The sequence below is a fragment of the Salmo salar genome, chromosome 11 (genome assembly GCF_965601325.2).
Source record: "Salmo salar chromosome 11, fSalSal1, whole genome shotgun sequence".
Taxonomy (NCBI): domain Eukaryota; kingdom Metazoa; phylum Chordata; class Actinopteri; order Salmoniformes; family Salmonidae; genus Salmo; species Salmo salar.
Window position 1 is genome coordinate 77,126,658 of NC_138301.1, and position 24,754 is coordinate 77,151,411.

The 24,754-nt window shown below is 44.0% G+C and overlaps 1 protein-coding gene across 2 annotated transcripts in view; it reads right to left on the bottom strand.

Moving 5' to 3' along the window:
- Positions 1–14,812: 14,812 nt before the first annotated feature.
- LOC106562882 (LIM domain transcription factor LMO4.1) overlaps positions 14,813–24,754 on the bottom strand; it is a 34,444-nt gene continuing 24,502 nt past the window's right edge. The window contains exons 4-6 of one of the 2 annotated variants that reach the window (XM_014127954.3): positions 18,230–18,326; positions 17,901–18,059; positions 14,813–17,680 (exon numbers count right to left, since the gene is read on the bottom strand). In XM_014127954.3, the coding sequence (XP_013983429.1) occupies positions 17,672–17,680; positions 17,901–18,059; positions 18,230–18,326 (265 nt within the window). In that variant the 3' untranslated portion in view covers positions 14,813–17,671. The remainder of the gene's footprint in view (positions 17,681–17,900; positions 18,060–18,229; positions 18,327–24,754) is intronic. The other variant, XM_014127953.3, reaches the window with a different exon arrangement.

Below are 24,754 nucleotides of genomic sequence, written 5' to 3' on the forward strand. Positions count from 1 at the left end.
AATCAGCAGGTTTTGCAAGGGTGGAATTTTTGCTTGCCTGGTGAGAATGTATAAGTTAATAGACCAATAACAAAGTGAATTCCAAACCTCTCTGCCAATAACAGCACATTTTCAGGTTACATATTATTCCCATTACTTCTGTGATTGTTTCTGGGAAGGATGGATGGATGGGATGGACATCCATCAATTTCTTGCACTAGAGGAATAACACTGCCAGACTCAGATCAGGCACTGAAACCCCAGCATGGCTCCAATAGGCAACTGGCTCTGCTGTAATTGCAGGTCAATCCTAACACGTTAGCATCTACGGTGGAAATCTCTTCAGTTTTCTAATTAATCAGTGGTCCTGAAATAAAAGAAACCAGGAAGGAAATGTTTGTTGTTTTAATGTACCTAACCTATTCCTACGACAAGTACGCAGAAGAAAAACATTGCCATATTGACTAGCCTGACACGACCAACAGAGAAATGTCGATACTCAAACCCATTTTTTTCCACGCCTTCTATTTTGCAATGTCACCAGTATACAGAGACCCAAGTGAAGATCCAATTAATTTAATATGCAAATGACTCCCTTGTCAGTCCATGTGATTTTTTTGTTAATTAGTTTCCCAGATCCCCAGATTGAGATGGAAAGGGAGGATAGAGAGCAGAAGGTTGGTTCCCCGGGGGGAGATTAGAGAGAAGAGACAAGTGTCAGAAACGACACGTCAGGTCTAAATGGTGTGAGTATGTCCAAATATTCCACAGTGGCTACCTCTCCTTATCTTTTCTCCTTCATGTGTACCTCATTTGAGGTCACAGGATAGGGAGAGCAATTTGCTGAATGTCTACAAGGAATGATGCTTCCGCCTGTCTCGTTTTCCATACCCATGCAGATGAAGGAAAGGAGACGAGAGGAACCCACTATTGAGATGCACCTGTAGAAAAAAGGTGATAGCATTAGCTAGTGATAAAGAAAGGTCTTTGCTCTCCTAAAACAACGTAGGAATTCCAAGGGGAGGACAGACTGATTCTCAATAGACACATCCGTACCCCCGAACCATTTATCATACTCTCCAGTGAGTGTGCAGTCTTGCATCCTAGCATTTTTAGGATGCATTAGTAACTGCTAAAGCCCTCTGAAAGTGTATCAATAATGATTACATTTCATTAACAGCAAATGTGTTTGGATGGAAAAGTGTATGTGTGTGTGTGCATGTGTGTGTGAGAGAGAGAGAGAGAAAAAGAGTGAAAGCGAGAGAACGAGTGTGTGTGTGTATATGGAGTTATTTGGTAATAGTAAACGGTGTGGGAGGTGGGGTATAAAAATCAAGCGGGGAACCACAATGTTGCTAATTCATTTACAGATTTAATTAGATGGTTGGAACCCTTGCCGTTATTAAAATGGGGGAAAGAATGTTGCCAGCACTACAGCACTTAATTATGACTCCACAGCCCCATGTGCTGATGTCTGGGGAACCAGTTCATTAAAATCGTTATTATTGTACTTTTAATTAGTTCCTCCTCTTTTGTTTCGTTGCGCCATATGGCCATGTTCTGTGGTCAAATCAACTTCATTTAGCTAATGAAGTTGATCAGTTTAATTATTGAAAGCGCTCGGATTGGATGGAATTGCTAACCCATACTCCCTCTAAACCTATCCCAACCACACCCACCCCCTATCCATAAAGTTGACGGTGGAATCTCGGCCGCCGATAGCTGGCACATCTTATTGCCGCAGCGCATTCACATATGGAAATGGACACTTAATAACTTTGGTCATATCTATAGAGTGCAAACAAAGCCCCTTTAGCCAAGAGGTCCCATTATTATATGGAAGTTTTAGCCCACCATCTACAAATCGAAAGGCAGTGGGCCCCATAAGATTTGTCCTTATCACTGACCCAAAACAGTGCTGACATGATACTCTTTATTGATCCTTCGCCGATGTTATTAGCTTAGCGCTACCCTGTCTTGCTGCCTGATGACTGAGGACCCGCTAGGCTAGCTGCATTCGTTAGGGAAAGGGGGATACATAGTCAGTGCAATGCATTCAACTGAAATGTGTCTTCCGCATTTAACACAACCCCTCTGAATCGGAGCGGTGCGGGGGGCTGCCATAATCAACATTAAGCTACAATACAAGATCAGTCTCTCCTCTGGCTAGGCTAATGACTCACGTTAATGAGGGCTGATTCATCCCATTCTGTTGCCAACAACACCTAACAACTGTCCTCTCTCAGACAGTCCTTGTCACTGTTCCACTTTATCGATAGTGAACAAAAATATAAACGCAACATGCAACAATTTCAAAGATTTTACTAAGTTACAGTTCATATAATGAAATCAGTCAATTTAAATAAATTCATTAGGCCGTAATCTATGGATTTCATATGACTGGTTCTACTTCCGGTGCCGACAGAGATGGCCGCCTCGCTTCGCGTTCCTAGGAAACTATGCAGTATTTTGTTTTTTTATGTGTTATTTCTTACATTGTTACCCCAGGTAATCTTAGGTTTTATTACATACAGTCGGGAGGAACTATTGGATATAAGAGCAATGTCAACTCACCAACATTACGACCAGAAATATGACTTTCCCGAAGCGGATCCTCCGTTTCGCCAACCACCCAGGACAATGGATCGGATCCCAGCCGGCGACCCAAAACAACAACACCGTAGAAGAAGGGGCAGACGGAGTGGTCTTCTGGTCAGGCTCCGTAGACGGGCACATCGCGCACCGCTCCCGAGCATACTACTCGCCAATGTCCAGTCTCTTGACAACAAGGTAGATGAAATCCGAGCAAGGGTAGCATTCCAGAGAGACATTCGAGACTGTAACGTTCTTTGTTTCACGGAAACATGGCTCACTCGAGACACGCTATCTGAGTCAGTACAGCCACCTGGTTTCTTCACGCATCGTGCCGACAGAAACAAGCCTCTCTCTGGTAAGAAGAAGGGCAGGGGTGTATGCCTTATGATTAACGAGACATGGTGTGATCATAACATTATACAGGAACTCAAGTCCTTTTGTTCACCTGACTTAGAATTCCTCACTATCAAATGCCGACCGCATTATCTACCAAGAGAATTCTCTTCGATCATAATCACAGTCGTGTATATCCCCCCAAGCAGACACATCGACGGCCCTGAAAGAACTTCATTGGACTCTATGTAAACTGGAAACCACATATCCTGAGGCTGCATTTATTGTAGCCGGGGATTTTAACAAGGCTAATCTGAAAACAAGGCTCCCCAAATTCCATCAGCATATCGATTGTGCTACCAGGGGTAGCAAAACCCTAGACCACTGTTATTCTAACTTCCGTGACGCATATAAAGCCCTCCCCCGCCCTCCCTTCGGAAAAGCTGACCACGACTCCATTTTGTTGCTTCCAGCCTATAGACAGAAACTAAAACGGGAAGCTCCCACCCTCAGGTCTGTTCAACGCTGGTCCGACCAATCGGATTCCACGCTTCAAGATTGCTTCGATCATGTGGACTGGGATATGTTCTGCATTGTGGCGAACAACAACATTGACGAATACGCTGATTCGGTGTGCGAGTTCATTAACAAGTGCATCGGTGATGTTGTACCCACAGCGTCTATTAAAACATGCCCCAACCAGAAACCGTGGATTGATGGCAGCATTCACGCGAAACTGAATACGTGAACCACTGCTTTTAATCAGGGCAAGGTGACCAGAAACATGACAGAATACAAACAGTGTAGCTATTCCGTCCGCAAGGCAATCAAACAAGCTAAGCATCAGTACAGAGACAAAGTGGAGTCACAATTCAACGGCTCAGACACGAGAGGTATGTGGCAGGGTCTACAGTCAATCACGGACTACAAAGAAAAACCAGCCCCGTCACGGATCACGATGCCTTGCTCCCAGACAGACTAAACTACTTTTTTGCTCGCTTTGAGGACAATACAGTGCCACTGACACGGCCCGCTACCAAAACCTGCAGGCTCTCCTTCACTGTAGCCAACGTGAGTAAAACATTAAAACGTGTTAACCCTCGCAAGGCTGCAGGCCCAGACGGCATCCCCGGCCGCGTCCTCAGAGCATGCACAGACCAGCTGGCTGGTGTGTTTACAGACATATTCAATCAATCCTTATCCCAGTCTGCTGTCCCCTCATGCTTCAAGAGGGCCACCATTGTTCCTGTTCCCAAGAAAGCTAAGGTAACTGAGCTAAATGACTACCGCCCTGTAGCACTCACTTCCGTCATCATGAAGTGCTTTGAGAGACTAGTCAAGGACCATATCACCTCCACCCTACCTGACACCCTAGATCCAGTCCAATTTGCTTACCGCCACAATAGGTCCACAGATGACGCAATCGCCATCACACTGCACACTGCCCTAACCCATCTGGACAAGAAGAATACCTATGTAAGAATGCTGTTCATCGATTACAGCTCCGCATTTAACACCATAGTACCCTCCAAACTCGTCATTAAGCTCGAGACCCTGGGTCTCGACCCCGCCCTGTGCAACTGGGTCCTGGACTTCCTGACGGGCCGTCCCCAGGTGGTGAGGGTAGGTAACAACATCTCCACCCCGCTGATCCTCAACACTGGGTCCCCACAAGGGTGCGTTCTCAGCCCTCTACTGTACTCCCTGTTCACCCATGACTGTGTGGCCATGCACGCCTCCAACTCAGTCATCAAGTTGGCAGACGACACTACAGTGGTAGGCTTGATTACCAGCAACGATGAGACGGCCTACAGGGAGGAGGTGAGGGCCCTCGGAGTGTGGTGTCAGGAAAATAACCTCACACTCAATGTCAACAAAACAAAGGAGATGATCGTGGACTTCAGGAAACAGCAGAGGGAGCAGCCCCCTATCTACATTGACGGGACAGTAGTGGAGAGGGTGGAGAGTTTTAAGTTCCTCGGCGTACACATCACGGACAAACTGAAATGGTCCACCCACACAGACAGCGTGGTGAAGAAGGCGCAGAAGCGCCTCTTCAACCTCAGGAGGCTGAAGAAATTTGGCTTGTCACCAAAAACACTCACAAACTTTTACAGATGCACAATCGAGAGCATCCTGTCGGGCTGTATCTCCGCCTGGTACAGCAGCTGCTCCGCTCATAACCGGAAGGCTCTCCAGAGGGTAGTGACGAATAATGGGCTTTTAGAGGACACGACGAGAGGGAAAGTTCCGCTAACAAGTTCAGACTTGTTTACGCTGCTGTGCGTTTTGTTGCCGATCTTACTTTGCTACCTGACGGTTTTTACTTTTTCATTACCGTATATTTTTACTTTTTCTCTCAACTTTTTTCATTCAACTTTTTCACCCCGGAGGTTTTATCTGGACATGGTTCGTCAGGACTTCAAACAGCCGAAGCTAAGTAACATTAACATGATGCCTTCTAATTGCAGTCGTTGATCGTTGTACTTATAATATACAGGAGAACGATCGCCTTACGGCAAGGATAGCTGTGCTGCAAGCCCAGCTTCAGACGCAATCGTTAGGCAAGGGCAATTTCAGTGTAGGAAAGGATGAGACAGCGTCTGTGCCACCAGTAAGTACAGATAGTAACGTTAGTATAAACCCCCTCGCACGGTCCCCGCAGCCGGACAACTTTCTCATGGCTTCTGGAGGGAAACGCTGTAGGAATGCTCAACCGGTGTCGCTTATTCAGCGGACAGAAACTTTCAACCGGTTCTCCCCATTAAGCGAGTCGGAGTCGGAGGCCGAGATTTCTCTGGTCTCTACTCCTCCCGTTGTGGGGTCTGAGACGCCGAAGCCTCCCATCATTAGCTCTGACAAATTGAAAACCCTAGTCATTGGCGACTCCATTACCCGCAGTATTAGACTTAAAACTAATCATCCAGCGATCATACACTGTTTACCAGGGGGCAGGGCTACCGACGTTAAGGCTAATCTAAAGACGGTGCTGGCTAAAGCTAAAACTGGCGAGTGTAGAGAGTATAGAGATATTGTTATCCACGTCGGCACCAACGATGTTAGGATGAAACAGTCAGAGGTCACCAAGCGCAACATAGCTTCAGCGTGTAAATCAGCTAGAAAGATGTGTCGGCATCGAGTAATTGTCTCTGGCCCCCTCCCAGTTAGGGGGAGTGATGAGCTCTACAGCAGAGTCTCACAACTCAATCGCTGGTTGAAAACTGTTTTCTGCCCCTGCCAAAAGATAACATTTGTAGATAATTGGCCCTCTTTCTGGGACTCACCCACAAACAGGACCAAGCCTGGCCTGTTGAGGAGTGACGGACTCCATCCTAGCTGGAGGGGTGCTCTCATCTTATCTACGAACATAGACAGGGCTCTAACTCCTCAAGCTCCACAATGAAATAGGGTGCAGGCCAGGCAGCAGGCTGTTAGCCAGCCTGCCAGCTTAGTGGAGTCTGCCACTAGCACAGTCAGCGTAGTCAGCTCAGCTTTCCCCATTGAGACCGTGTCTGTGCCTCGATCTAGGTTGGGCAAAATTAAAAATGGCGGTGTTCGCTTTAGCAATCTCACTAGTATAAAGACCTCCTCCATTCCTGCCATTATTGAAAGAGATTGTGATACCTCACATTTCAAAATTGGGTTACTTAATGTTAGATCCCTCACTTCCAAGGCAGTTATAGTCAATGAACTAATCACCGATCATAATCTTGATGTGATTGGCCTGACTGAAACATGGCTTAAGCCTGATGAATTTACTGTGTTAAATGAGGCCTCACCCCCTGGTTACACTAGTGACCATACCCCCCGTGCATCCGGCAAAGGCGGAGGTGTTGCTAACATTTACGATAGCAAATTTCAATTTACAAAAAAAAAACAATGATGTTTTCGTCTTTTGAGCTTCTAGTCATGAAATCTATGCAGCCTACTCACTCACTTTTTATAGCTACTGTTTACAGGCCTCCTGGGCCATATGCAGTGTTCCTCACTGAGTTCCCTGAATTCCTATCGGATCTTGTAGTCATAGCAGATAATATTCTAATTTTTGGTGACTTTAACATTCACATGGAAAAGTCCACAGACCCACTCCAAAAGGCTTTTGGAGCCATCATCGACTCAGTGGGTTTGTCCAACATGTCTCTGGACCTACTCACTGCCACAGTCATACTCTGGACCTAGTTTTGTCCCATGGAATAAATGTTGTGGATCTTAATGTTTTCCTCATAATCCTGGATTATCGGACCACCATTTTATTGCGTTTGCAATCGCAACAAATAATCTGCTCAGACCCCAACCAAGGAGCATTAAAAGTCGTGCTATAAATTCTCAGACAACCCAAAGATTCCTTGATGCCCTTCCAGACTCCCTCTGCCTACCCAAGGACGTCAGAGGACAAAAATCAGTTAACCACCTAACCGAGGAACTCAATTTAACCTTGCGCAATACCCTAGATGCAGTTGCACCCCTAAAAATTAAAAACATCTCTCATAAGAAACTAGCTCCCTGGTATACAGAAAATACACGAGCTCTGAAGCAAGCTTCCAGAAAATTGGAACGGAAATGGCGCCACACCAAACTGGAAGTCTTCCGACTAGCTTGGAAAGACAGTACCGTGCAGTATCGAAGAGCCCTCACTGCTGCTCGATCATCCTATTTTTCCAACTTAATTGAGGAAAATAAGAACAATCCGAAATTTCTTTTTGATACTGTCGCAAAGCTAACTAAAAAGCAGCCTTCGCAAATGGAGGATGGCTTTCACTTCAGCAGTAATAAATGTATGAACTTCTTTGAGGAAAAGATCATGATCATTAGAAAGCAAATTACGGACTCCTCTTTAAATCTGGGTATTCCTCCAAAGCTCCATTGTCCTGAGTCTACACAACTCTGCCAGGACCTAGGATCAAGGGAGATACTAAAGTGTTTTAGTACTATATCTCTTGACACAATGATGAAAATAATCATGGCCTCCAAACCCTCAAGCTGCATACTGGACCCTATTCCAACTAAACTACTGAAAGAGCTGCTTCCTGTGCTTGGCCCTCCTATGTTGAACATAATAAACGGCTCTCTATCCACCGGATGTGTACCAAGCTCACTAAAAGTGGCAGTAATAAAGCCTCTCTTGAAAAAGCCGAATCTTGACCCAGAAATTATAAAAAACTATCGGCCTATATCGAATCTTCCATTCCTCTCAAAAATTTTAGAAAAAGCTGTTGCACAGCAACTCACTGCCTTCCTGAAGACAAACAATGTATACGAAACGCTTCAGTCTGGTTTTAGACCCCATCATAGCACTGAGACTGCACTTGTGAAGGTGGTAAATGACCTTTTAATGACGTCAGACCGAGGCTCTGCATCTGTCCTCGTGCTCCTAGATCTTAGTGCCGCTTTTGATACCATCGATCACCACATTCTTTTGGAGAGATTGGAAACCCAAATTGGTCTACATGGACAAATTCTGGCCTGGTTTAGATCTTATCTGTCGGAAAGATATCAGTTTGTCTCTGTGAATGGTTTGTCCTCTGACAAATCAATTGTACATTTCGGTGTTCCTCAAGGTTCCGTTTTAGGACCACTATTGTTTTCACTATATATTTTACCTCTTGGGGATGTCATTCGAAAACATAATGTTAAATTTCACTGCTATGCGGACGACACACAGCTGTACATTTCAATGAAACATGGTGAAGCTCCAAAATTGCCCTCGCTAGAAGCCTGTGTTTCAGACATAAAGAAGTGGATGGCTGCAAACTTTCTACTTTTAAACTCGGACAAAACAGAGATGCTTGTTCTAGGTCCCAAGAAACAAAGGGATCTTCTGCTGAATCTGACAATTAATCTGGATGGTTGTACAGTCGTCTCAAATAAAACTGTGAAGGACCTCGGCGTTACTCTGGACCCTGATCTCTCTTTTGAAGAACATATCAAGACTGTTTCAAGGACAGCTTTTTTCCATCTACGTAACATTGCAAAAATCAGAAACTTTCTGTCCAAATATGACGCAGAAAAATTAATCCATGCTTTTGTTACTTCTAGGCTGGACTACTGCAATGCTCTACTTTCCGGCTACCCGGATAAAGCACTAAACAAACTTCAGTTAGTGCTAAATACGGCTGCTAGAATCCTGACTAGAACCAAAACATTTGATCATATTACTCCAGCGCTAGCCTCCCTACACTGGCTTCCTGTTAATGCAAGGGCTGATTTCAAGGTTTTACTGCTAACCTACAAAGCATTACATGGGCTTGCTCCTACCTATCTTTCCGATTTGGTCCTGCCGTACATACCTACACGTACGCTACAGTCACAAGACGCAGGCCTCCTAATTGTCCCTAGAATTTCTAAGCAAACGGCTGGAGGTAGGGCTTTCTCCTATAGAGCTCCATTTTTATGGAATGGTCTGCCTACCAATGTGAGAGACGCAGACTCAGTCTCAACCTTTAAGTCTCTACTGAAGACTTATCTCTTCAGTAGGTCCTATGATTAAGTATAGTCTGGCCCAGGAGTGTGAAGGTGAACGGAAAGGCTGGAGCAACGAACCGCCCTTGCTGTCTCTGCCTTGCCGGTTCCCCTCTTTCCACTGGGATTCTCTGCCTCTAACCCTATTACAGGGGCTGAGTCACTGGCTTACTGGTGTTCTTCCATGCCATCCATGGGAGGGGTGCGTCACTTGAGTGGGTTGAGTCACTGACGTGGTCCTCCTGTCTGGGTTGGCGCCCCCCCCCCCTTGGGTTGTGCCATGGCGGATATCGTTGTGGGCTATACTCGGCCTTGTCTTAGGACGGTAAGTTGGTGGTTGGAGACGTCCCTCTAGTGGTGTGGGGGCTGTGCTTTGGCAAAGTGGGTGGGGTTATATCCTGCCTGTTTGGCCCTGTCCGGGGGTATCATCGGATGGGGCCACAGTGTCTTCTGATCCCTCCTGTCTCAGCCTCCAGTATTTATGCTGCAGTAGTTTATGTGTCGGGGGGCTAGGGTCAGTCTGTTACATCTGGAGTATTTCTCTTGTCTTATCCGGTGTCCTGTGTGAATTTAAATATGCTCTCTCGAATTCTCTCTATCTTTCTTTCTCTCGGAGGACCTGAGCCCTAGGACCATGCCTCAGGACTACCTGGCATGATGACTCCTTGCTGTCCCCAGTCCACCTGGCCGTGCTGCTGCTCCAGTTTCAACTGTTCTGCCTGCGGCTATGGAACCCTGACCTGTTCACCGGACGTGCTTGTTGCACCCTCGACAACTACTATGATTATTATTATTATTTGACCATGCTGGTCATTTATGAACATTTTAACATCTTGACCATGTTCTGTTATAATATCCACCCTGCACAGCCAGAAGAGGACTGGCCACCCCTCATAGCCTGGTTCCTCTCTAGGTTTCTTCCTAGGTTTTTGGCCTTTCTAGGGAGTTTTTCCTAGGCAGTTTTTCCTAGCCACCGTGCTTCTTTCACACGCATTGCTTGCTGTTTGGGGTTTTAGGCTGGGTTTCTGTACAGCACTTTGAGATATCAGCTGATGTACGAAGGGCTATATAAATAAATTTGATTTGATTTTGATTTAGTGAGGTCTGCACAACGCAGCACCGGGTGCAAACTACCTGCCCTCCAGGACACCTACACCACCCAATGTTACAGGAAGGCCAAAAAGATCATCAAGGACAACAACCACCCGAGCCACTGCCTGTTCACCACGCTATCATCCAGAAGGCGAGGTCAGTACAGGTGCATCAAAGCAGGGACCGAGAGACTGAAAAACAGCTTCTATCTCAAGGCCATCAGACTGTTAAACAGCCATCACTAACATTGAGTGGCTGCTACCAACATACTGACTCAACTCCACCCACTTTAATAATGGAAAAATTGATGTAATCAATTCATCACTAGCCACTTTATATTATATAATGTTTACTTACCCTACTTCTGCGTAATGTTTACTTTACCCTACATTACTCATCTCTTATGTATATACTGTACGCTATACCATCTACTGCATCTTGCCATCTGATGTAATTAAATGTATCACTAGCCACTTTAAACAATGCCACTTTATATAATGTTCTCATACCCTACATTGCTCATCTCATATGTATATACTGTACTCTATACCATCTACTGCATCTTGCCTATGCCGTTCGGCCATCACTCATTTATATATTTTTATGTATATATTCGTATTCATTCCTTTACACTAACCATGTGTATGTGAAAAATACATTTGATTTGAACACATATGCATCTGTTGGTCACATATACCTTAAAAAAATATAGTTTTTCTTTTTTGAGGGTGTGGATCAGAAAACCAGCAGGTATCTGGTGTGACCACCAATTTGCATCATGCAGCATCTCCTTCACATAGAGTTGATCATGTTGTTGTGGCCTGTGGAATGTTGTCCCAGTCCTCTTCAATGGCTGTGCAAAGTTCCTGGATCTTAGGGGGAGAACAGGAACACGCTATCATACACATCAATCCAGAGCATCTCAAACGTGCTCAATGGGTGACATGTCTGGTGAGTATGCAGGCCAAGGAGGAACTGGGACATTTTCAGCTTCCAGGAATTGTGTACAGATCCTTGCGATATGGGGCCGTGCGTTATCATGCTGAAACATGAGGTGATGGCAGAGGATGAATGGCACGACAATGGGCTTCAGGACCTTGTCACGTTCTCCGTGCATTCAAATTGCCATCTATAAAATGCAATTGTGTCCGTAGTTTATGCCTGCCCATACCATAACCCCACCACCACCCTGGGGCACTCTGTTCACAACGTTGACATCAGCAAACCGCTCGCCCACACAACGTCATACACGTGGTCTGTCTGCGGTTGTGAGGCCGGTTGGACATAATGCAAATGATCTAAAATGACGTTGGTAGCGGCTTATGGTAGATAACCAGAGCAGATAATTGAATGTTAACAGCTCTGGTGGACCTTTCTGCAGTCAGCATGCCAACTGCACTCTCTCTCATAACATGAGACATCTGTGGCATTGTGTTGTGTGACAAAACTGCATTTTTTTGTGGCCTTATTGTCCCCAGCACAAGGTGCACCTGTGTAATGATCAGGTTGTTCAATCATTTTCTTGATATGCCACCACACCTGTCAGATGGATGGATTATCTTGGCAAAGGAGAAATGCTCACTAACAGGGATGTAAAGAACTGTGTGCACATTTTAGAGAAATACCCTCTCTTTACCAGGATTGAGTGGGGGGGAGACTGTTACTACTGAACTTGTCCAATAAGAACATAAGATTGTTTTCCATTGTGAAAAGTTTTTTCCCCACAGTGTGCCCTACTGAACATGACCCATGCTTTGTCTCGCATTGGTCCAAACAGAGAGTAAACGTCACGACTCCAGCATCTTGCAAGGGGATATGTCATAAAGTAGGATGAATGATTTAACCATCTAGCTTCCTAAATATTCTGAAATAACTTCATATTTCAGAGTTCATAAAGAGACTTGAAATGGGCATGGTGTAACGCACTCAACACTCCCATGATAATGAGTGGTGCTGCTCTGTGATGCAGTCCTCTGCTAGCCTCAAATCAAGCCATTTCTCCAGAAACCTGGAGAATAGTCAAACTTTTTACAAGTGACCTGGCACTTTTTGGATAGGCACATTGCAAATGTTTTTTTTTGGTACAGATTTCATGAAAGAAAGAGCACTGTTAAGGCCTTGTAAAACTTGTTTCATACTAGGCCGCCTACAACATCCCAATGACTTTGTTTTCACAGTTGATTATCTCTTGAAAAGGTGTGTTTTCTACTGAGACTAGCAAGCGAGTTAACACATTTTTGCTGCCTTAAAAAGCAATTCAGAAGGATAATATTTTTGTCCTACTTATCTACACAACCTGCTTCACATTTTCAAATGTATAAAAAAATATACTTTTTTTCTTAATTAAAAATCTAAAACAAAGATGTCTTGATTTGCGTGGGTCTTCACACCCCAGAGTTTATACATGCAGGAAGCACCTTTGGCAGCCTTTTACAGCTGTGAATAATTTAGAATAAGATTCTATCAACTCTGCACATCTTTTAGGGCAACATACAGGTAAACTGCCAAAATAATTGAAACACTTGAGTAAATGAGAGATACAAAGTATACAGGTGTGGTTCCTGAGTTAATTAAGCTTTTAACATCCCATCATAGTTAGGGTATACAAATGCTGGGCAGGCCATTATTTTGGCTACCATGGTGGCTATGCCGCCATAGGATGACAATTCCCTCATCCACAGGGCACAAGTGGTCACTGAATGGTTTGATGAGCATGAAAACAATTCACAGATGTAATCGCTGCCAAGGGTGCTTACACCAAGTGGGGTGGAAAGACCTGTTCATTTCATTGAAAATGTCAAACAGGTTGTGTAGATAAGTAGGAAAAAAAGGTAATGTAATCCTTTTTAGATTTTTAAGGCTGCAAAATGTTAACTGTGCAAGGGGTGTGTAGACATTCACTAGGCACTGTAGTTACTCCTCGCCTCAATTTTATTTGCAGGATGGGAGAAATGATGGCTTGAAAACTACTGCTACAACTAGTCAGGGAAGTTAACGATGCTAGCTCGCTCTGTGAGTTAGCTAGCATTGCGTCCATGGTTGTTGTGTCTGCTGGAAACAGGATGAGAGAATGTTAAATACATTGTTTTTACCCCATGATATTGTTTAGCTAAGACAATACATAGCCTTGACTGTCTGCGTGTTCAGATAGGAAAGGCATAGACACTGTCAATGAGATTGCATGAGCTCAGTCATGTAGATAAAAGATGCCAGGAGCAGATATTTGGTTATGGCTTGATAAAGAAGTGACTGTGGTCTACCTCTGAATAGCTTTTGATAATTCCAAGGACACTATTCCTAATTAAGAGGACGTTGACATATGGCCTCATTTCCCAGAGTGCCATGTGAAGGCAGGGGCATTTAGTGGAAGTCTTATACTGGTCTTAGAAAACCAATTCCCAGATAAATTCAAGGGATGCCATGTGTATGTACTGTAGGGATTGTGTTACAATCTGCAGATAGGATTTGTTAGGAATGGATGTCAAGCACTTTGGAAGGGTCAGCTTTCTCAGGTATTAGGTCTCGCCTCCTTCTCAAAATACATTGGAGAAGCCACCCCTGGGACCTTATTTTCCAATGTAGTTTAAGAAAGTGACGAGGAGAGTCGACGTGAGGACTCGAGGAAGACAATTGACAACCAGCAACAGTACTCTGTGTCTGATAGTGAGCCTGCAGGCCTCATACGCTGGTGGTGGCATCACCTCTCTCGCCCAGCCCCTGCTGTGAGGGGCAGGTCTACGGCACGTCTGTCTTTCTCTCTCCAGCATCAGGAGAACATTTTTTTCCCTCCTTCACACAACATGAGGTGATGAAACAATGCAATTACACCAATTTGCATGTGTTAATTTGATTAACTAGTGAATTGAGGGGAGAAAAAAAAAGCACATCATGAAACTGTGCACCTGAGAACTTTTCCTGTGCCAGCTCAGTTGAAAAAGCAAAGCCGTGCGGCAGAGAAGCTATTTGAGAGACACGCTAATTGGTTTTTGAATATGTGGCGCTAATTTGTGGTATGCAGATGAGGCTTGATTGGTTTGAATGCAAAGTGTAACTTGCACCACAGAAGGGGTTGGAAGATTCCCTCCCCTCTTTTACTTATCAAGATATGGAGATAATTGCAATTAGGGTCATGTGCATACATTAATGAATTTGTCTGATGTATTTCCAAAAATCACAGACATGGGATAAATAATTGATACCATATCAGCACAAGGGCTGGGAATGTCAAGCTGCCACCCTGCAGAAGGGTGTGGACTGTTGAGCTACAAATAAAACCAGTCTTCACTGAAGATTGCGATTCATTATCTGTGGCAGATATTTTATCTGTGGCAGATATTTTGAGTCAAAGACTTGCAAATCAGTAAACAATGTTTAATTATGGAATTTCCTGTGAATGAGTTACCTATAATAAATAGTTTATTGATCATGTTCAGTGTCTGTCTTATAAACTTGACTGAACAGTTAAAGGGATTGCCTGAGGAGTTTTTCAATATGTTTTGATGAGATGACTATTAGTAAAGCTATTGAATAAAATCGTAATTAGGTATACAAATTGAACATTGCGTGTCACATTGGTTAGGACTGTTTGTGTGGATGTTATCAGTATGCAGTTCTCCTTCAAACATCCACACTGATGTTAAGGACTTGTTAGGTAACTGCAATGCGATAACAGGTGCTAGAAAATATGTAAAATGTTTGCTTCAGTAGGTTTGGTTGAAGAGATATTGCTTTCTCCTGTGTAGTTCTTTCAGATCAGGTTTATTCTGATTGAACCCCACTTGTCTATGGAAGTATGGGAGTCCAATTAGAAAAACTGAGGAATGCCAAAAATATCTTGACCAAAAACTTTTTTGGAAGATTTGAAACTCAGGTTTGGATTATAGGTCTGAAGAACCTGAGGAATGTGTTAATGATGCAGAATGATTTGAAATGATTACAATAGAAATGGTTAGAAATCCAGCCATTAAAAAGCTCATTGTTAGTTTGAGTGTCAACCTAATTGGCTAACCCTAAAAGAGTAACAGCTGAGGCACACCACTTATGGTAAGAGTTTTCTCATGGCATATTATTTTTAAAAGTCACAGCTAGATACTTCATTGATTTTTGTTCTCCATCCTCTTTGTAGGCCTGTTGCAAGTTTGGTTTTCATTTCTCGCCGCAGAAAAGTCACGGAACAACAATAAGTAAAAGAGGATCATGAAAGCCAACTGGCAGAGAACACCTTGTGATTTCTAGGCCAAAGATACCTACAAAAAGATGGAATTTAATTAGCTAATTAAATAAGATCTGAGGAGGGTTTGCGTGCCAAAAAACGATTGCAAAATGCCATTCAGTACTATGAGTATAGGGCCCTCTACTCCAACTACCAAGTTCAGAACTCAGCAAATAAGTGAAAATGTCATTCAGACATTGTAAAGAAAACAGAACAGTTATACAATTATGGAGTTTAGTAGAACGGTGAAGGAAAAGGTTAGCTTATTTTTTCCGTTTGTTGTTGCATTTTTGCAGTGCTGTAAAGTCAACAGCTGGACTGCTCCTCTAAGCACCCACAGGAAAGGGGTCCCTCCCTTTTTAATTAGGCCGGCACACCAGATTAGACTCCGGCCCAGGACTGCAGCAAAAGCCCGGGCCTTTAACGCATACCACTTCGATATCTTCTGTAATGGCTCCGATCAAGCCTTTGAAATCAGCCATGTTTGTCCAAGCCCTGGAGCATTACCGAAGCTACGTTTCGGTGTGAAAGGGATATGTCATACCTCGCTACACACATGCACGCCACTCTCCCTCATCCTGCGGCACGTAAATATTATCGAATCACTCACTCGTTAGACGTGACACAGGTGACTCGCGATAATATGAGTATAGTTATTTTGAAATGTTTTACAGCATTTGAAATGGGCCTCTGCTTGAAATAATGGCCACACAATGACAAAATTCAACCATAGAGCACACAATACAATTTTAGCACTAGAAAAAATATCTACAGTTATTACTTCTCTCCATCCCCATGCCGCTCCCCTATTCCCTCAACCTGGATCGTGTTCATTAGGTACCAAACGGAAGAAAACAGCCTGAACCAGGTAGGGACTACCTGAACTTCTCCAATAAGAAAAACTTATTTTTCTTTTCAAAAACTGCTACAGTGAGCCCTACTCAACATGACCCAGGTTAAATGTGGACCAGTTCAACTTGGACCTTCTCCTCTTCCACCACCACACATATATGAGAATACATTTAGGACATATGGAGCACTGCTGCGAAGTCATGTTGGAATTACAATTGTCACTGGAATAAAAAACATTTTAAAATGACAATTACAAAATGCATAATTTCTATGTTCCCATAAACATTAGTAAATTTCCTAACCCCAGAAGCCATTTTCAACTGAAAACAAAACTAAATATCAAAGAAAATCTACAAAAAGGCAACCACTTGTAGTACAAAAGAATCATGGGACTAAAAGGTATGATTTGATGAATATTCTACAGACTTTCTTAAATTTTGTACACAGAAAGTATTTTTTTTTTATGTAAATGAGACATCCAGGCAGGTGTATTTGATCTTTACTTGTTTGGCCCAACTCACCAGTCGAGTGAACCATAGCTACGGCAGCATAGCACTGCAACCACAGTATTTCCTGTTTCTCGCAACACATGAAAGGGTCTAGAGAGTCTGAGCTCAGAAAGTGGTGCATCTGTGAATTCGTGTGGCCTGTCTTGTTTGAATGTGCTCTTCCTGTTTCAAGAGTCAGTATACTGTAGCTTGGTTGAAGCAGCCCCTGACCAGAACCAGTTCACACGTGTTTCCGTATTAGTCCGTGTCTTCGCTCTCCCTGTAGTGTTATGTGCTGGCTAAGGAAAGTGAATGGTCCATCACTGGAAATGCCATAGTCCTCCACTCAGGGCATTACAAATCAGTCACCATTGGCCTTACCAGAAATGGACACTGGCTTGACAGTATAAATCATCCTGAACAAGTCTTTCCCTCCTCAGCATCTTCCCCTTGAAGGCTGAGAACATGATTCACAGAAGAAATATAATTTTGTTGGGAATGACGTGTTGTTAAGAAAGCCACTGGACACTGGCAGCAGTATCCGGAGTATGGATTTTGGAATATCTGAACGAAGGGATGGGTGGTGTAGGCCAAACTTAAAGATGGAGGAGGAAGAGCAGGAGGTGGGGGAAAAGGCACACGTTGCTTTGTCATCCATCCTTCAGCACACCTGAGATCAGGAGAACGAGGTGATTAATGATAAGCATTGATTACGCAAAGATCGCAAGAACAAAGATAGTAAGACAACCACAGTTCAACACCACCTTCAAAAACTATTACTAAAACAGCAAATTCATTCATTAAACCACATGGATTCTTAACACATAAGGGACAATCAACCACAAGCTGTGTAGTTCTATCAAAATATGGTCCGGAGCACATCCCCATACCTTCTGGTCAGGCATCATGCCGTTCCCCTGCAGTGGGGTCAGGTGACTGCGGAGAAGAGCGCCCCCTGGCCTGTCGTGCTCACAGAAGATGGTGCCGTTAACGTAGTGGAAGCGGTCGCCCGGCACCAGCCGGTTCCTACAGGTGGCACAGGTGAAACACTGCAGAGGGAGGGACAAAGGAAAAACGGAGGAAGGAGTTGTTTAATGAAACAGTTTAAGAATGAGCAACAGAAGCATGGGCCAAATTGCTGTCTAAGGGCCCTTAAATATTTAGCTTTTGCAGATTCTGTTGGCGTCGGGCTTTACTTTCAGGCTGATGTTAGTCTTACCTTGAGGTGGTACACATTGCCCTGTGCCCGCATCACCATCTCACTGGCAGGGATGGACTGGCCACAGGCGCTGCATGCCCCGCTGTGCCCGAACAGCCTGCGGGTCAACCCAAACAAACTGTGTCAGACAACTGCAACCACTTACCCTTCAACAGATTGGGGACATGAGGTGACTTGGTCAATGACAATGATGCTGTGGTTCAGTACCACTCTCGGCCTTCAACAGCTGATTCTGTTCAGCTTACCCTTTCCGGATCCTAACTAGAACCAACTCAAGCAATTAATGAAAAATAGTTCTCAGAGCAGTGGTTGAAGTCATGAATTAAGTAGGAGTCCAGAAGGACTGAATGGGAGGGATGCAGCATGGAATAGTGCTGGTGCTGCGACGTGACTCAGGTCTTGTGGTGCTCAGCCGGCGAATACAGATTCCAGGTGGGGGTAGAGCTGTAGATGAAGTCCATGGCAGGCTACTGGGAGAGCCCAGAAATATGTTTCAGCTGATACTGGTGAAGAACCCGGATTAAGGATTTTTCTTCACGAGTCTGTGAATATCTTTTGTAGGTGCAAGTGATAATGTCTGTTTGGTGTGAAGTGTCAGAAAACAATGTGATCCGCTATAGGACTATTTTAGCTGAACTACATATTGCCTTGCTCCTGTTAACCTGTTGGGGATAGGGGGCAGTATTTGCACGGCCGGATAAAAAAAACGTACCCAATTTAATCTGGTTATTACTACTGCCCAGACACTAGAATATGCATATAATTTGGATAGAAAATGATTTGGATAGAAAACACCCTAAAGTTTCTAAAACTGTTTGAATGGTGTCTGAGTATAACAGAACTCATATGGCAGGCAAAAACCTGATAAGATTCTGTACAGGAAGTGCCCTCTCTGACCATTTCTTGGCCTTCTACACTCTCTTTATTGAAAACAAAGGATCTCTGCTGTAACGTGACACTTTGTAAGGCTCTCAGAAGGCGCCAGAATGTTGAATGATGACTTTGCAGCCCATGGCTGAAAAACAGTAGCGCATTTGGATAGTGGTCGATCTGAGAAGTGGTCGACCCGTGATGGCGAGCCATCTACTCAGAATATTGCGAAATGTGCTTTTGCCGAAAAGCCGAAACGCCATCACGGGCTAGCTATTTTGACACCCACCAAGTTTGGCACTCACCAAACTCAGATTTACTATAACAAAAATTGGATTACCTTTGCTGTTCTTCATCAGAATGCACTCCCAGGACTTCTACTTCATCCACACATGTTGTTTTGGTTCAAAATAATCCATAGTTATGTTCAAATATCCTTTGTTTTGTTCTTGCGTTCAAGACACTATCCAAACGGTGACGCGCGGACGCGTATCGTGACAAAACAATTCTAAATATTCCATTAACGTACTTCGAAGCATGGCAAACGCTGTTTAAAATCAATTTTTATGCGATTTTTATCGTAAAAAAGCGATAATATTCCGACCGGGAAACCCTGTTTTCGTTCAAACACTCAAAGTTGAAAATGGAGTCGTCTCGTGCACGCGGGCCCCCGTCTCATTGTTCTCAGATCGACCACTTACCAAATGCGCTACTGTTTTTCAGCCATGGGCTGCAAAGTCATCATTCAACATTCTGGCGCCTTCTGAGAGCCTTACAAAGTGTCACGTTACAGCAGAGATCCTCAGTTTTCAATAAAGAGAGAGTAGAAGGCCAAGAAAGGGTCAGAGAGGGCACTTCCTGTAAGGAATCTTCTCAGGTTTTTGCCTGCCATATGAGTTTGGTTATACTCACAGACACCATTCAAACAGTTTTAGAAACGTTATGGTGTTTTCTATCCAAATCTACTAATAATATGCATATTCTAGTTTCTGGGCCCGAGTAGTTGGCAGTTTAATTTGGGTACGTTTTTCATCCAGCCGTGAAAATACTGCCCCCTACCCAAGAGAGGTTAAGGAGAAGTGTATCTATAATTCTTTAAATAACTGTTGAACATTTTATCAACGTTTGAGTATTTCTGTGAATTGATGTGCTCATACACCGGAAGTTTTGGGAGGCAAAACATTTGACCATTACACGCCAATGTAAAATGGGGTTTATGTATCTTTAAAATGGGATATAATAGTTGTATGGTTTGAGAAATTTGAATTATGAGATTTTGTTGTTTTGAATTTGCCGCCCTGCTATTTCACTGGCTGTTGAATAGTGTGTCCCACATACCCCAGAGAGGTTTAAAGGTCAGTTATGAAAACTTAGTACACTAAAGAGGCCTTTCTACTGACTCTGAAAAACACCAAAAGAAAGATGCCCAGGGTCCCAGCTCATTTGGGTGAACGTGCCTTAGGCATGCTGCAAGGACGCATGAGGACTGCAGATGTGGCCAGGGCAATAAATTGCCATGACCGTACTGTGAGACGCCTAAGACAGTGCTACAGGGAGACAGGACGGACAACTCATCGTCCTCGCAGTGGCAGAGCACGTGTAACAACACTTGCACAGGATCGGTACATCCGAATATCACACCTGCGGGACAGGCACAGGATAGCAACAACACCTGCCCGAGTTACACCAGGAACGCACAATCCCTCCATCAGTGCTCAGACTGTCCCCAATAGGCTGCGAGAGGCTGGACTGAGGGCTTGTAGGCCTGTTGTAAGGCAGGTCCTCACCAAACATCACTGGCAACAACGTCACCTATGGGCACAAACCCACCGTCGCTGGACCAGACATGACTGACAAAAAGTGCTCTTCACTGACGAGTCGCAGTTTTGTCTCACCAGGGGTGATGGTCGAACTCGCGTTTATCGTCGAAGGAATGAGCGTTACACCGAGGCCTGTACTCTAGAGCGGGATCGATTTGGAGGTGGAGGGTCCGTCATGGTCTGAGGCGGTGTGTCACAGCATCATTGGACTGCGCTTGTCATTGCAGGCAATCTCAACGCTGTGCGTTACAGGGAAGACATCCTCCTCCCTCATGTGGTACCATTCCTGCAGGCTCATCCTGACATGACCCTCCAGCATGACAATGCCACCAGCCATACTGCTCGTTCTGTGCGTGATTTCCTGCAAGACAGGAATGTCAGTGTCCTGCCATGGCCAGCGAAGAGCCCAGATCTCAATCCCATTGAGCATGTCTGGGACCTGTTGGATCGGAGGGTGAGGGCTAGGGCCATTCCCCCCACTAATATCCGGGAACTTGCAGGTGCCCTGGTTGAAGTGGGGTAACATCTCACAGCATGAACTGGCAAATCTGGTGCAGTCCATGAGGAGGAGATGCACTGCAGTACTTAATGCAGCTGGTGGCCACACCAGATACTGACTGTTACTTTTGATTTAAAAAAATAAAATGCAGTTGACAGTGAGAGGACTTTTTTTTTGGCGGAGTTTACATGCAACTTACAAGAAACCTTCACACCATATTTAGTACAGACACCCAAAGCCAATCAGACCATCTCTCAGTGCCCCTAGCATGTAAACAGTTAAACCATTCAGTCTTAATAGGAAGCCTCTTTCCTGCTCTCATTACACCCTCTTCCTTGTGATACTTACCGTACCGGTTTTGGCTGCTATACCTCTCCCTCTATACTCTCTCCCTTGCCCTATTGATCTTAATCCAAACAGTAAATGAATAAGCAAGTGCCCGAGAAGAACCCTGTTCTCCCTAATTAAAGCTCCCTCTCCCTTTATCGGACCTCATTGGCACCGGGTCACTTGGCCCACCAACTGTATTATACATATTTGATATGCTGTGAATTGCATACCGGTATGCGTTACAAATGTCTGTGAGGATGGACCTTGAGCGTGCATGGACACAAGGTCCTGTCCACGAGTGTGCACTACGTTTGACGATCGTTAAGCAACAGTGCAGAAAAACCAGATACTTTTTATATTAAATGGTGTCGATCCATATGGCTAATTAACATAGGTATTTTGGGGGCAAAAACACTTATGCAATTCCCACTCATTCTGTGATGGTTGCAATGAGGAGTTATTGGCACCGGCGTCAAGGTGAAATTGAAGCAATACGTTGTACATTACATTTCGCAACCATACATATTTTGTAGATCACATATACTGAACAAAAATAAATAAAACATGCAACAATTTAACCTCTCTGGGCTAGGCGGGACGAATTCGTCCCACCTACGCAACAGCCAGTCTAATCCAGTGGCGCGATTTTCAAATACCTTAAAAATCCTATTACTTCAATTTCTCAAACATATGACTATTTTACAGCTATTTAAAGACAAGACTCTCGTTAATCTAACCACACTGTCCGATTTCAAAAAGGCTTTACAACGAAAGCAAAACATTAGATAATGTCAGCAGAGTACCAAGCCAGAAATAATCAGACACCCATTTTTCAAGCTAGCATATAATGTCACAAAAACCCAGAAGACAGCTAAATGCAGCACTAACCTTTGATGATCTTCATCAGATGACAACCCTAGGACATTATGTTATACAATACATGCATGTTTTGTTCAATGAAGTTCATATTTATATCAAAAACCAGCTTTTTACATTAGCATGTGACGTTCAGAACTAGCATACCCCCCACAAACTTCCGGCGAATTCACTAACAATTTACTAAATTACTCACGATAAACGTTCACAAAAAGCATAACAATTATTTTAAGAATTATAGATACAGAACTCCTCTATGCACTCGATATGTCCGATTTTAAAATAGCTTTTTGGTGAAAGCACATTTTGCAATATTCTAAGTACATAGCCCAGCCATCACGGGCTAGCTATTTAGACACCCGGCAAGTTTAGCACTCACCAATATCAGATTTACTATTACAAAAGTTTGATTACCTTTTGTTGTCTTCGTCAGAATGCACTCCCAGGACTGCTACTTCAATAACAAATGTTGGTTTGGTCCAAAATAATCCATCGTTATATCCGAATAGCGGCGTTTTGTTCGTGCGTTCCAGACACTATCCGAAATGGTAAATAAGGGTCGTGCGCATGGCGCAATTCGTGACAAAAAAAATCTAAATATTCCATTACCGTACTTCGAAGCATGTCAACCGCTGTTTAAAATCCATTTTTATGCAATTTTTCTCGTAAAAAAGCGATAATATTCCGACCGGGAATATCCTTTTAGGTAAACAGACAAAGGAAGAGAAAGCTTTCGGTCGACGCGGGCACGAGCCTGAGTCTCACAGTACTGTAACCAGCCACTACCCAAACGCGCTACTTTTTTTCAGCCAGAGCCTGCAAAGCCACGATTCAGCGTTTTGCCGCCTTCTGAGAGCCTATGGCAGCCGTAGGAAGTGTCACGTTATAGCTAAGATCCTCACTCTTCAATAAACAGAGACAAGAAGAACGACACCTTGTCAGACAGGCCACTTCCTGCATGAAATCTTCTCAGGTTTTTGCCTGCCATATGAGTTCTGTTATACTCACAGACACCATTCAAACAGTTTTAGAAACTTTAGGGTGTTTTCTATCCAAAGCCAATAATTATATGCATATTCTAGTTACTGGGCAGGAGTAGTAACCAGATTAAATCGGGTACGTTTTTTATCCAGCCGTGTCAATACTGCCCCCTAGCCCTAACAGGTTAACTAAGTTACAGTTCATATAAGGAAATCAGTCAATTTAAATAAGGCCCTAATCTATGGATTTCACATGAATGGGCAGGGGCGCAGCCATGGGTGGCCCTGGATCCACCCACTGCGGCTCCAGGCCCAGCCAATCAGAAAGGCTTTATTACAGACAGAAATACTCCTCAGTTTAATCAGCTGTCCGGGTGGCTGGTCTCAGACGATCCCGCAGGTGAAGAAGCTGGATGTTGAGGTCTTAGGCTGGCGTGGTTACACATGATCTGCGGTTGTGAGGTTGATTGGACGTAGTGCTAAATTCTCTAAAATGACGTTGAGGTGGCTCATGTTAGAGAAATGAACATTCCATTCTTTGGCAACAGCTCTGGTGGAGATTCCTGCAGTCAGTATGCCAATTGCATGCTCCCTCAAAACTTGAGACATCTGTGGCATGTGGCATTATGTTGTGTGACAAAACTGCACATTTTAAAGTTGCCTTCTATTGTCCCCAGCACAAGATGCACCTGTGTAATGATCATGCTGTTTAATCAGCTTCTTGATATGCCACACCTGTCAGGTGGATGGATTATCTTGGCAAAGAAGAAATGCTCACTGATAGGAATGTCAACATATTTGTGCACAAATTACACTTTTGTGCGTATGGAAAATGTCTGGGACATTTTATTTCAGCTCATGAAAAATGGGACCAACACTTTATATGTTGCGTTTATATTTTTGTTCAGTGTAGTAGTGAAGTGTAAGCGCTTTATTAATTCTACTGGGAGTGGCTTTAAATTCTCTGAACTACCTGGACAAATGTACAAAGTGCCCCGTGCACTATCCAGGAGGCCTCCCTCCGTGCGGGCGCTTTTGGGCCGTGGGTTTTCAGACTGCTCCGGATCTCCCCCAATGTTTGCCCTGGAGAGCGCTAGAGCCTGGGCAGTGCCAACGCAGGCACCCACACAATCCCTTCTCTGTGTTAGAT